Consider the following 14091-nt stretch of genomic DNA (forward strand, 5'->3'; position numbering starts at 1 on the left):
GACAATACTGACAGATCAGACACTACTAGCTTCTCTGACAATTCGCTGTTATAAATGAAGGACATGTGTAGTGAAAACATTTAGTCAAATAAATTGTGTCAAGTACAAAAATATGTTGAAAGTAGATATTTCTGCAACACCCCATGTCTTGCTTAAAAATAGTTACTTTGTCCTGATTACCAGGTTCTCCTTTTCCCTGCACATGGAGACCGTCTTTAACAGCTTACTGAGCTCAGCTATTCACTGCTCTCTTATGACACAGTGCTTAAGTGCTGTGCAACAGATCATATCCATACAGCATCTCTGTGTCCATCTCTCTATATCCATCTCTATTTCTCCATATCTATCTCTGTATCTAGACTGAAAAAAAGAAAAAAAAAACCTACTGAATACTCCTAATGACCCAAATCCAAAGTCAGTAAGTTTTGTTTAATTCAGTGCAAAACCATATACGCCTTCACAACACATCCATAAAACTACTTTTTCAAACGTCCAAGTAGGTATGGAGCCTTGAAATAGCTTCCTACATAAAACAGCCCCCTGCAGTATTAAGAATCCCTCATCTTTACATAGTGTCCTTGGAGGCTACAGCTGCAGTGCAAGGACAGCTGGCTGGAAAGCAGGACAGTGAGCAGAGAGGAAGGGAGTCTGCGGTTTGTTGCCTGCCAACTTCTACGAGCTTAGAGTCCCAACAGCCCAAACCAGAGTAACCTGTCCCCAAGCTCACTGCCTGAGCTACAAAATCTGAGCTGCAGAGCCCTAAGTCACTGCACTTACCTTGGCTGCAGAACTTGACGTGACTCAGGTAATTCGAGATCCATGGATTCCGGTACATTTTGGCAACAGAGTCAGGTGAGAGTTTAAGACAGAAAAGAAGTGAAAGACACGGGAAGACAGAACAGCTGACCGAGAAGTGATGCAACTACAAAAGTACTCCGTCAGTGCTCCGGGACAGGCAGAGAGGGAGGGAGAGGCGAGTCAGGTAGTATTAGAGAGAAGCAGGATAGAGGGAGGGAGGGGGAGAGAGAAAGATGTCCCAGCCGCAGTACCAGCATAAGCAGTGGTGGTCCTGACAGGCAAACAGAGGAGTGCTCAAGCTTTTGCTGCACTACACCTCTTCTCAGATTCACTCCTCTGCTCTGGCTCCTCTCACCAACCAATGTGGACTAACCGGTGCCCGCAATAACAACAACCTGCAGGTCTAAAAGCTGCTCAGCATGGGCTAAGCTCATTAGCCAAGGGAGCAAAATTAGGCCCCTTCTCTACTGCAGACTGGAGCAAAGTGTCCTGCATGCTTCAGAGTGAGCCTCAGAGAAGAGAAAGAGAGAGAAAAAAACAAAACAAAACTGTGCATGCACGAGAGAGAGAGATAGTTATGCGAGTCCCACGAGAGCACTGCCTTCCCTTGGCTCACACACTCGAGTGGGATGCCAAAGAAACCGGTGCAGAGCGTCAGAAAAGGGAGGGAAGAGAAATAGTGCGGAGTCTGGAGAACGAGAGTGGAAATAATGAGGGCAGGAAGAGAAGACGAGAAAGTTCAAATGACCCTCTCAGTCTGATGAGAAATTCCAGTCATCTCTCAGCAGGGACAAAATAAAAGGAACAGCATGGAGCTAGGCAGAAAAAAAAAAAAGCTGGGAAGGGCAAAGAGAAGGTACGAAAGAAAGAGCGAAACAAAGTCAGGAAAAGAACGAAGGAGCGTGCGAGCTGTAATGGGGGAAACAGAAATGTGTCTGCTCGTGACTAATGTTACCATTACACCAACAGTTTGCTTCTTCCTAGAACAACTAATAAGAGGTGCAAAGGGAAGAGAACTAGGTTGATTTATTGATATCCCCACAATTCTCCTTTTAACACACTAATCAAACGTGTTTGTGTGATTCAAGCCCACATACACCAATGTTACACAGTGAGTCATGGCATGTAGAAACCAATTCTATTCTATTGTATGAATATGCTTTACGTGATTGCCAAGAACAAGACAAATGTGCTTGCACTCACACACCTCACCTATACGTCAATGTGACAACGACATGCTTATCACTGTAGCGAGAGGGCACTACAGGGAGGCTGGCACAGTGCCTGATGGTGCCTTTAACAAGATACTGTGGGGGGGGGAGTGATGCATCTTATCTTTCTGCAGCACACAGAGAGAAAGCTGTCAGCGCCAAACACACAGCAGTCAACATAAAGCAGATCTTTTGGATGGAACCAGCCACAAATGTCAGTTTCTCAATTCAGTGGCTGAAAGGTGTCAAGGGGGGGGGGAATAAAAACCACCTTCTTTAAAATATATTCATCTCAATGGAGCTCTTTTAAAACTTCCTGCAAATCTAAACTAGGTTATTGGACTGTACCGAAAGCACAAACATGCATCCATCATAACATTTGACGAAGAACATAAATCAGCCTTTTCCCTATAAAGGTGTGCTAAGATGTAACAGGACTGTCTGACGATGGTGTGTAAACTGTAGAGGTGGCATGTCTGGATCCCTCTCCAGGATGAGCTCATCTGGCTCAGCGTGTGAGTGGCGCACATGCACACATCCATCACAGAGCTGCCAGTTCACACCGTGGCTGAGTGGGTGGAGAAAGCGCTACCTGCACGCAACGCTCAAAGTGTTACTTTCAATGTCAGTAGTTTCGCAGACTGACAGACACCTGACAACTGATGCAGTGTATTCATAAAATGAATGAGTTTGCATACAAGTGAATTTTACCTAAGGAGATAAAGGAGCTAGAGGACACCGATACTATCAGCCAAAGCTGGCCGTTAGCCGACCTTTAGCTACTGATAATCACAACTGCTGATAAATGGGGATTTCAAAACGCAAGAAACACCCATTGACAATATTATGAGTGTTGCTGTTTAACTAGAGGCCACTCTGCAACTTCCCTGTTCAAGTGAGATTTCAGGTCCTAAGTTTTAATTAACCCTCAGCTTTCTGCCTTTTACATATCAGTGGGCCTTTCATGCACTCTCAAAGCTTCGACATGGCATGACCAAAAATACCTACAGTACTTTCAGTAACAGGGTATGAAGGCTGGAGATATACTTTAGATAAACTATGCAATGATTCGTGCTGAAAAACAAATTATTTAACCATCAATGGTCTGAGGATGTTTTTTTTCCCCTTTTGAAAAGGTTATCAGAAGAATATGTTAACAGAAGCATCGTCTTTTAGTCTCATCCACTCACCGTGGGTCCGCTTACAGCATCAGGCAGTTATCCGTTTCCATCCACCATTCAGCGTTTACAAATGCGTGCAACCAAAGCCTGCTTAAATCTGAATAATCACCAATATCACTCAATATTGTCCTTGCCTACAGTCTCTGTATGTTCATACCTGTTTACAGAAGTTAAGGTCAGAGGGTTTGAATAATTAACCAAAATCCTCTTTAAGCAACTTCTCAATAAATTGTTGAAAACATGCAGAAATTTATTTAATTTGCACTTTTAATTTAAGTCAACCAGCCACTTTAATTATGTGCATTTAGCCATTTGTCTTGCCGTTAATGCCAACATATTAACCCCCCCCACCCCACCCCCCAAAAAAGAAAAAAAGAAAAAAAAAACAAAACCACATACACACCACCCACACATATTTCTAAATGTGTGTGGCAACTGTACTAATGACGAAGAAAAACTTTTACCTCCCATCTGGATGTCTGCCTTGTATGTAATGTTTGATTTTGACTCATCGGCTTTAGGGATGACATCAGTTCAACAAAACCACTAGACTGCTTCTGCCCTGTTATTATCAATCATGAGTCTTCAGTGCCAAGGGTGGGCAAGACTTTACAGGTTGCTGCAATGATGCACTGTTCTTGTTTTCTTCGTCTTTGTGGTGGATAATCAGATTTTACTTGGCAGGATTACAGGATGACGCAGTACTGTATAAACAAGCGCACACAAAATAATTTTAAAAGAAAAAGATTTTTAAAAGCTGTTTCATCAAATATGGGGAATGTGAACAGAGTATTGTTTAATACTTCAAACAAATCAGATGACCTAAGCCTGCTACTGATTACCTAATTTAAAAATCAGTGTTTAAGCTTAATTTCACTGTGTTTACTTCTTTTAAACTCTTTTTAAATCCATGTTATAATGAAACACAGAAAACAATTCCCATTTACTCTCCTTAGAAACTCTGTGGGAGCTTGCGTTTGCTCCTGTAAATGCTCACATGCAGACTATAAACCAGCCTACAACACATAAACGAATGGTTGAATGGAGACCATAAACTGGAACAAATGGCAGCGAACATAGAAATTTAAGACATCTTTGCTGTCACACAGAAAAACACTGACGCCCATGATGAGGGTATGTAAATGTCTGACTACAACTGTGTTTCTATTGAACGAGAGCTTTTTGAGGAAACCACTAAAGTATCAAAACTCATCTATTATATGAGAGAAGTGAGAATTTGTTCTGATGGGATGATGGGTTTATGCCAAAATAAGCATGCATTCAGTGTGAGTGCAAAGCTTTTGGTATGGTCAGAGATTGTGACAGCTCAATACTGACGCTTGGAATGATAGTAAATAATTCACAGTATTTTTTTCTTTAAGGGCAAGTATTAAAATAAGTTGAATTGTCACATGCAGTCATTCTGCTAGTTTGCCTAAGCAAAGCCTAAGCAATAAAAACTGAAAACAACTAAATTGTCAGCTAATCAATTCATAGCTTAAGCCATGAAAACAAATGAAATGTAACTAGCATGAAAAGAAAAGTAGCTTAACTGTTAAAGTTATGAAAGTAATATTTCAGATGAAGCTGCGTTACCCAAGATACTTTAAATATGTACTACAAACAGTGTCATTTGGTACGTAAGCAGTCGGTTGTTAAAATGCGAGGATGTATGGGTAGGTTAAGGCGTTAAACACTGTGAGAAAGACACTTTACGTTTTTGAAGTTTAGCATGACTGAGAGTGAAGAAGTTTGTGCTTAATATCATAATAGCAGAGACACACCTCACCACTCATCATTCCCCAGATGTTCACATTCAAGGTGGACGTTGTTTCAGTCTGGACAAGCTCACATGTGCAGCCAGTCATGGGGTCATTATTAGATAAACACTTCCAGATAGGACATGTTTGCACTTAGAATGACCCCCTGTGTGGAGAGGCATCACAACGTGTCTGCGAGGAGAGAAGTGCCTAATGGCTGCATCACATTCCCGGTTGGAAAACCTCTCTAAAGACAGAGAATGTGGAGAAAGAGGGAAAAGAGCGAGCTTTTCCAAGGTACTCTCTTTCTCTGGGCTCTTTTGCAGTGCTCCTAGAAATAAAGTCCAGATTTATAGCATCCCCGAGGAAAGATATCCGTTTTGTCTGGCCAGAGAGCAGTGCACGGTTCCAGTGCATGTGGCCATGCTGTCTCTGCAGATACATAACAGAGCTCAAACCCCGGCATCACAGTCATAAATTCCATATAGGGGGGCTGCCGAATGAAAGGTAAAGATATTCATATGCACACGTGAAGGGAGTTAGAGGAGGGGAGGCTGAGGATAAAACTCCATTTGCCATGTTGTTAAATGTCTTTTACTGGGCATGATGGGTTTTCAGTATGATGCAAACAGATTCTTCTAGGTGCCCTTTGACCTTCAAATAGTGTGTTAAGACAGAAGGTTTTTGCAACATGTCACTGACAACTTGATCTCAATATAGAGCGATTACTTTAAAAGAAGTTTGGTTCCTCTCCCAGTCTGGATGCTGAATTTATTGGAGGTTTTTGAACTTATGACTACTTTAATTTGGACCATTTTAAATCATCAGACGAACTTCACACTCATGAACTGATGCCAATATCCCCATCTCCATGATCACTAATTTTTTGTTCTTATAAATGTAACCCCACAGTGATTCTGGGTCTGCTGACCCTTCTTAGAACAGCTCTGTATCTAAAATAAAATGCCAAAACCACCCAAATATGATAAAACAAGGTTTAAAGTCTTCTCTTCAACTAAAACACAGGAGTGCCTAGAAATGTTATATTTTATAATATATATGAAAGACACAGCTGCTGTCCCATCATGGTTTCTGGACTCATTTTGCATCATTAACATTAGCCTCACGTCAGTTTTATGGAGAAGTAGGGCTGTGCCATTTCATAGCATCTGCACACATTTCTATGCAATATGAAAATGTCACATTGTTAGGTCATTGCAATGTCTTGCATCCAAGTTCCATAGTATGAGCAATGAGTGTGAGAGCTCCATGCCCCCTCTGTTTATGATTTACTTCCTAAAAAGGGAGGTACTTGAACAACCTTCAACAAGGTATAGTATTTTCAACATATGCAGATATTTAAAAAAATAATAATTGTGATGCAACTTTGAAGCTAGGCTGTCTACCCCATCCAGAAGTGAAAATAGTTAGACCAGATGGTGGTGTACCAATTTATCATCCAATGCTAGCACGCTTAGCAAGTTACATTCATAAATTGTATAGAAGTGACAACTGCTCCCTAAAGGTGGGTGGGTTGTGTGAAATAAAAGGACTGAACTGAAGAACCGTTTCTAAACCCTTTTTCACCCAATAAAAAAGCCCAACATATGTATTCCTATTAAAAGGGCTAGTGTTAACATAAGTTGGCTAGCTGACTCAAATATGAAACTTTATGGGATACCTGAGCTCTGAAAAGCCGTTCAGGTCAGATATATCAGACCTCAAACTTCAAAAGACGTTCCTGGACAAGATCTTAAAACTTCGTTATCAACTTGCTTTCTGAACGGACTTTGAAACTTTACAGTTATACTGAAAATAGATCCTGCAACGCTGACCTTCTCTGGCAATAGTGCTCTATTAACCGCCAGAAAACCCCCCACAAACACCTCAGCATAGCTTTCCCAGAATAACACAGATAAGAGGTCTTAAGCAGACTTCATTGTCTCTGAAGTGCTCCAGCAACTCAACTCTAGGCCCAACACAGAGTTAAAACATGAGCTAACTAATGTTCTAATATTGTATTACTTTTTAAGAGGAACGGAGGTGGAAAATAATTTAATTACCTTAATTTCCCATAAAGCCATTAGAAAAATGTCATCCCTTATTTTTGTTAATCTTGTTTGTTTTTTCCTCTGCATTTTGGTTTTTAATTATCTTTGTTTAAACAAACAAACAAATTAATAAATAAAAAGGTGAGTGAAAAAGAAATACTCAGTGCATCATGGGTAGCCCCCAGGAGCCTTGATCCATTGCAGTGTAACTCAGGGAGGTTTTGGGGTCACCTGAACCAGCCCTAACTATAAGCTTTATCAAAGGGGGCCTGAAAGCTGAAGGTACTTTTCCATGCCATAGGAATTACATGTACGGCAGCAGTCTGAGAGCAAAGTGCTCTACTGGGGTGATACAGTAAGATAAGATAACGCCTGATTATTTAAGACCTTATATGCGAGGGGAAGGATTTTAGATTTAATTCTGATTTTTAACAAGGAGCCACTGTAGAGGAGCCAGTATAGAAATATGAAAATATGCTCTCTCTTTCTGCCGATACCAAACGCAGATCCAATACCTGCAAATAAATGTGAGCTTATCTGAAGTCTACTTTGAATAAATTATCCAGAAAATAACATAACTCAAAAAAAGAACCTCAACAAATTTTGATGAATTATTTCCTCCCGTGATTAAGTACCTAAAATATTAACAGTCAGTGGACAACACGCTTTCCATACCTGTAACTGCAATTAGGATTAATATGTAATTATATAAGCCATCTGCTCCTCAATGATTATGTGACCCACGAGGCATGTGATGCACCTGCAAAGCTGAAACAAGTCTAAACTACCCGATTCCAACTGAGCCCTGGGGAAACATCTATACCCAAGTCAGCGTGCGTACACACATACACGCGTCCGCACACACAGCTTTGAGCGCTTAAATAAACACGTGTGTGCTTTAGAGTGATAAACACTGCACATCTGGTGAGAGGAGAGAGCGCTACAGAACCAAGATTCTTTATCAACTCTGCTTGCCAGAGAATTTGTTTCCACCCTCAAGCGCCACGGACACCTTCCCAGGAACTGTCATCCTGGAGGATGGGAACGCTTAAGGGTATGGATAGAGATACTGGAGGAAAGCTCATGTCTCGACCCAGAGTGAGGCGAGCCAGCAGAGTGGAGGCTGCCACTGGTAAAGGGAACCAAATGTAGCTACAATGATCAGTGCCTGGCAAGATGCAATTATTTCCAGAGTTAAGAGCTGGGAACTCAGTGAACTATGGGCTTGGTAGTCCAGCTCTGCTATGTCCGAATAAACATTATCAATGGCACAGGTACTCAGCTAAGAGCAATGAAATACCTAAATAAACTCAACTATTTTGCTAAATAGTCTCTCCTAGCAGTGATCGTCATGTCTTGGCCAGCAAAAGCAGACGTGGCAAGTCAGCCCCCGTGTTTGACTTCTACATGGTGATTAAAAAAAAGAACAACGCTTTACCTTGAAAGCATTTCAAGCACGGATGCAAAGTCCCAACTTTTTCCAGATTCATTAAGATTGGCAGATACATGAAGCATAAAGGTATCTGCCAATACCAAGTGCAGATCCATTAGTAGGGTTACATTCATTTTTATATCTCTGAGGAAGAGAATTGATCTAACTTTTTATAACAGAATGTAAAAAATAAATACATCGAAAAAATATATACCATTACTGGAATTTATTAGAAAATGTTGGAGAGTAACAGGGTTAAGTTAAAGTTAAATGAAGACGTTTAAAAAAAAAAAAAAACAAAAAAAAAAAAAACAACACGTGTCCAAGGTTTTCATCAACTTGCTTGACAACAGTTTGCAGTCCAGTTAAAAACGATTGCAAACATTCAAAGAAAAGTTATTGCACATGTCAAATATTTCCGCTGGCCCTTTGCTACAAACTTCCTGCATTCCTCCATTATGTGTTAGCTTCCCTGCTAGCAACCTGCACACTTTTGGAGTAAACAGAAAATATAATTAACAGAGTCCAAGCCCCACTGACTGGCTCAATCAGTGGGCTCACTGATCCAATCCAGGATCGCAAAGATATCGGATCAATCCGTCCCTAGTTTACAGAACATAGGGAATTATGTCTTCTCTTAGTGTCAAACCTGATGATTCCAGTTTTTCAACATTCACATCAGTTTAAGAGGAGTTCTTGAGCTTCATTAACATATAGACTTGTGGATAGACTGTCAATACAGTGCTGGCAGTACATTCTCATAGAGTTAGTTCACCCTCACTTTACATCAGCTACATCTCATCTACTAAATCCAACACCACAGCTCAATGCTGCAGCTAACACTTAATGTTTCAAGATAATCCAGGCAGACTTCATGCCAAAATGGGACATGGATTCAATGACACAATCTGATTTGAACATTTGAACCACACACGACTGTAACAAAAATCACAAATGACTATGCTTTCAGCTGGAGAACAAATCCAAAACCAAAATTTGAGGTCAGTGCCAAGGACAAATACTTTACCTCCTACATGCTATTACTTGCGCTCCATAAATCACCATTCATAAGATATCAGACCCAGAGCTTCTGATTTTAAAATAAAAGAAAAGCTGTCATGTAGGAGTAAAAATGAACAAGAGTCACCACAAGGGATCACAAAGACTAATAAGCGTCCTGCAAGACTCTGGCTGCTACGTAAAGAATGGTGTATATGCATCTAAGTGGCTTCACGGCAAAAAAAAAAAAAAAAAAAAACAAGCTTTCAGCACCACAAAACTTTCTAATCTCTCCAAATTATGCATATTGTCCTTAGTATATATTTTTTTAAGTTTTCTCTTTCTGAAGTATCTGTGGCTCGTTGAATTTTCTATGTACTTCCTTACAAAAAGTCCAGGATTCCAGAACCTTGTGAGGTGTTACAGAGATGGTTAAAAAAATGCAAGCATAAACACAAATCCAGAGGACTTTCTCCAAATGACTGTACCAAATTTCAATCCTTTGTACCATAGACAATATACAAACATGGACTAAGCTTGTGGTTCCATAAAGTGAAGCCAGTGCCGAAGTGCCTTCAATAAGCATTCTTATAAAGACCAGTAGGGGGCGACTGCTTTGGTTACAAAAAGAATTGTACAGTCTGTGGATCCCTCACTCTGTGAGCTCAGCAAACACTTCCCTGATGATTTTATGGGCTCAATCATACTGAAGGAAGGTCAGTTAGTAAATTTTGGTCAGGAGGATTAACGCCTGGTAAGTCTTCACTAACCAACTGGTGCTAAGCCCATCCTTTAGATGCAATCTATGCATTTTGATGATCCAGTGTTTGACTAAAACATTAAAAAGGTAGAGATACTTTTCGTGCTTTGCCAACACAGCTTTGCTACATGGACACATTAGCACAGTGCTAATTCAGTGTTTAAAAAGTTTTTAAAGTCACAGAAAGATCAGAAGGAGCTATAAACAAACCACAGGAAGCCAGTGTACTCCTAGTGGCATTTTACACAATTTTATCATCACTTTCCTTAAAAATATTCAATGGCTAACCAGACAATGGAAAGGTAAAGCTATGACCTGTGAAGCCAAGTGTCATGCTGATCCAGTGATTTGACAAAGGCAAAGTATGTCAAACGAAGGAACCTTACAAGGTTAAAGGCTGATCTGTAATGACAGAACAGTAAACAAAACAAAGCTTAAGCTATTCTAAGTACTATTTAATACATCAGTCCTGTGGTTTAGTGAACCCCGGCTAATGACAAGAGGATGTCCAGGCTAAAATAAAGCTGTGGACAACACTAACCCTTCATAAAGGCTCGTCCTGTTCCTTAAATAAAGGTCCAAGTCAAATTTATTATGTCCTCTGATAGAACAGCACAGGACCACACTATCCATCCTGACAGATAAACCAGCCATCAGATCCTGAACTCAAGTCGCTGGAAGGAAATGATAGACAATCACACTGCCTCAAGTTCTCCAGATGAGAGAACACATACATTAATACTCTCACACACATACGCGCGCGCACGCACACACACACACGCGCTTCCTGGATTAGGTGCTTTGGATCTCAGCCAGTGAAATCATAGAAAGTCTGACATCACGACAAACAGCTGAGAAAAGTAAATGACAGTCAACCACTGACAATGTGTAACCAAAGACGGTCACAACGTCACCGCTCTGCTTTCCCTTCTTCCTCAAAGTCGGAAACCAGATCAGACCTCAGCCAATTAAGTGACTGTGAACCAGGGCTCGTGTATTTTTGGAGCAGAGGTAAAAATAACTCCCTTTGCTCTGGGTTTTCTGACTAAATGATGTATACAGGAGTGTTTGTATATGAAGCCTGAATATTTCATTCCAAATAGTTTGGGTGTTTTCTTTATTTTGTTTTTTTTCCTCCATGAAAATTATTTTTAAGAAAGACTTCCTCACACACCACCTGCAGGCAGTTTGACTGTAGCTGGCTCAAGAACACTGCTAAAGCTCGTCATGAGTAATAATTAAAGATGGGGTTTGTATAAACGGAAAAGCTTGTGTAAAATGTTTTGTGTGTGTTGCCCTGTTAGGCAGGGCTCTATTTCTGTCTGTGTGTCCTGACGGAGCGAGAGCAGGTGCAGCACAATGAGCAACTGTAGTCTCCCCAACCAGTCACTCACCACTGAATGAATCACACATGGAGGAGCTCACCAGCCCCCCAGATTCAAAATCTCACTCAGGCCATTAGTTTGCTTGAAACGTACACAGATAAAACAAATCACTGAATAACTCCCACCCGACATATTTTCTACAAAAATCATAGATAAGATATGCAACAAGTCACTGTTAAAAGAAGGCATGTATAGACTGGTGCAATTTAAAGCTGTTAAAGTTCAAATACACATAAAAACTCAAATACACCGGCTTATTATTAAAGCCTCTGTATTATAATCTAAACTGTATTTCAACGACACCACTTAAAAACGACATTTTAGAACAGCAAGTCTGAAAAAAATATGGTGTTGATAGGAAACAATCTCAAAATCATCTAATATTTGGCTGCATTATTAAAATCTTTAAAAAAAAAAAAAGTAACTTAAGCACATTATTTCACTAGCCGTAGAGAACATACCTTGATAATGTAGGTAATCAAAGAGCCAATGATCCTTAGTAAGTGTTTCTGGTGGATACAGAAGTCTTTCCAGGATATTGGGGTCTAACAGTTCTAAGCCTTGTGGAAGGTCAGCGCTCTGGAGGCTTGTGGGATAGGACTACTGGGGCATAAAGATAGACTGACAGGCCCAGATACCCCCCACCCACCTTCTATCTACAAGCCTCCTTTAGGGACGCATGTGCGGTGGCCAGATCTACAGCAGGCGTGAACTCGAGAGGTGGGTAGGTGGATGACAAATTTAGAACGGTGCTTTCCCAGTCCAACAGCGGCAGGCCAGATCAATCAAATGATGAAAATCACAAGTACTAGTCATGAGGCCAATTAAACCGAGGACAGTGAGAAGTCAAATCAAAGGAAAACGCTGCACTCAAAAACTGTAATCGAAATTTGCATTTATAAACTTGGGATGAATTTAGGAACTTAAAAAAGCTCATAGTTGTAGTAAGGCCTGATTTGACCATCCCAAACCTGAATTCCCTTCTTTTTAAGCAAAAAGGTTATGGACTGCTGTCATGACACTCCTCTAAAATTTATTGATAAAATTTTGAATTCATTGCTCACTGTGAAAACAAAGCAGCTGCTTTATAAACTTTATAAATAAAAAAACATTTACCATTTTAGAGTTACTGAGTGTGCTTTGCAGTTTCTTTGCTTCTATTAAACTTCTTTAAGGTCAGATGCAATCTTTGCAGGAACTGAATTCAATCTGTTCCCTTTGAATAATGTGGTTCACAACAACCAGTCTGTCTTCAGAAGAACAGATTTAGAGTCTTTATGAGAAAGGGCATCTTTACAACCCTCATCACTTTAACTGGAACATCAAAATCCAAGTAGTTCTTGGAGAAATTGCAAGCGCGTATTCTTTTGAGCGTAAAGAAGAAAAAAAAAAGATTAATGCAGTAAGTGCTCACACACACACTATATTTTGTTATGGTAACTAAGATAAGACCTGTTTTAAAAAAATAAATAAAAACCTGACAGAAAATCTGGAGTTATTAGCCAAATTAGTTTGTGACTTTGATAAACATCAGTTATCTATGCAGGAATTTGCTGATTCCAAAACATTCCCACTTAATAGTACTATTAATAATAGTTAATAGTACCACTCCTCTTACAGACAGTATAGTGCTGCAGAGGTCAAGAAAACTGTATGGAATAGTTGTGAGTTGTTCTTCCTTGCTTGCGCCTTGAACATAAAATTAACTTGCTTTTAATGGAAAGTGTCTAAAAATAAACTCATTGGCAAAACTGGTTTAAGAACTTTGACATTGAGGTTCTGACAGCACTCAATCTCCCTAAAATAGACCTCTGCTGGTCTCTTGGATCAATTTCAGCTGTCAGGCCAGTAATCCTTCCAGTGTACACAAACTAAACAGACAAATGCATTTGCATTTTGTCTGTCTCGCACAAAAAGCTCAGGTCATCTTACTGGTCTCCAAACACATAAACTATGGACTTAGTAATGAGCTTAGGTCTGTAAACAGTCTGTTCAAGAAGCAGAGAAAGCTTCATCTTTCTATTACACCTTCCTTTCAGTCTGTCCACTCTTTGGACAGACTTAGAGGAAGGAAGGAACTCAAAGACTCAAAGATAAGGGTGGGGGCTCTGCAACGCACAACGTGACAGGCAGCCTCATGTAGTAGGTAGGCAGAGAAAACGTTACATGTCTTTTGGTTTTTTTTTTAAATAATAATAACAATAACAACAACAACAACTATTATTATACATATTTTGGAGTACAGAATCAGAGACAAATACTTCCACTGTGGCTTGAAGCTTTACAGCAAACAGCACCATCTAGTGCTGGTCATGCAGCATAACCACAGTATAAATACAGGCCTCAGTAGCTTTCTAATTCCTGACATCACCTCATTCTCCAGAATTTCTGGCTTGTTTATGGCTGTGTGAAAAGGTAAACCGTAAAAGTAATTCAAAGTTTTTTCAGCTGGTATAAAAAGCAGCTGTGGGCACAGGGCCAAGCTTTGAGCTTCTGTAGTATTGTGCTCTGAGC

General features: G+C 40.1%; 1 protein-coding gene across 16 annotated transcripts in view; it reads right to left on the reverse strand.

The window, feature by feature from the left end:
- The window catches only part of svila (supervillin a), a 77849-nt gene that overhangs the window by 47784 nt on the left and 15974 nt on the right, over nucleotides 1-14091 (reverse strand). For 5 of the 16 annotated variants that reach the window (XM_085286268.1, XM_085286264.1, XM_085286263.1 and 2 more), the window contains exon 1: nucleotides 778-1448. The exons of 2 other annotated variants lie outside the window; for them this stretch is intronic. In XM_085286268.1, the coding sequence (XP_085142394.1) occupies nucleotides 778-835 (58 nt within the window). In that variant the 5' untranslated portion in view covers nucleotides 836-1448. Of the gene's footprint in view, nucleotides 1-777; nucleotides 1452-12038; nucleotides 12176-14091 lie in introns of those variants that run through there. 9 more of the 16 variants (XM_085286265.1, XM_085286266.1, XM_085286262.1 and 6 more) reach the window with 6 other exon arrangements.

This window comes from Mchenga conophoros, linkage group LG9 (assembly GCF_057382185.1).
Source record: "Mchenga conophoros isolate Kocher_MC1m ecotype Shallow Benthic linkage group LG9, M_conophoros_male_GT1.1, whole genome shotgun sequence".
Lineage (NCBI taxonomy): Eukaryota > Metazoa > Chordata > Actinopteri > Cichliformes > Cichlidae > Mchenga > Mchenga conophoros.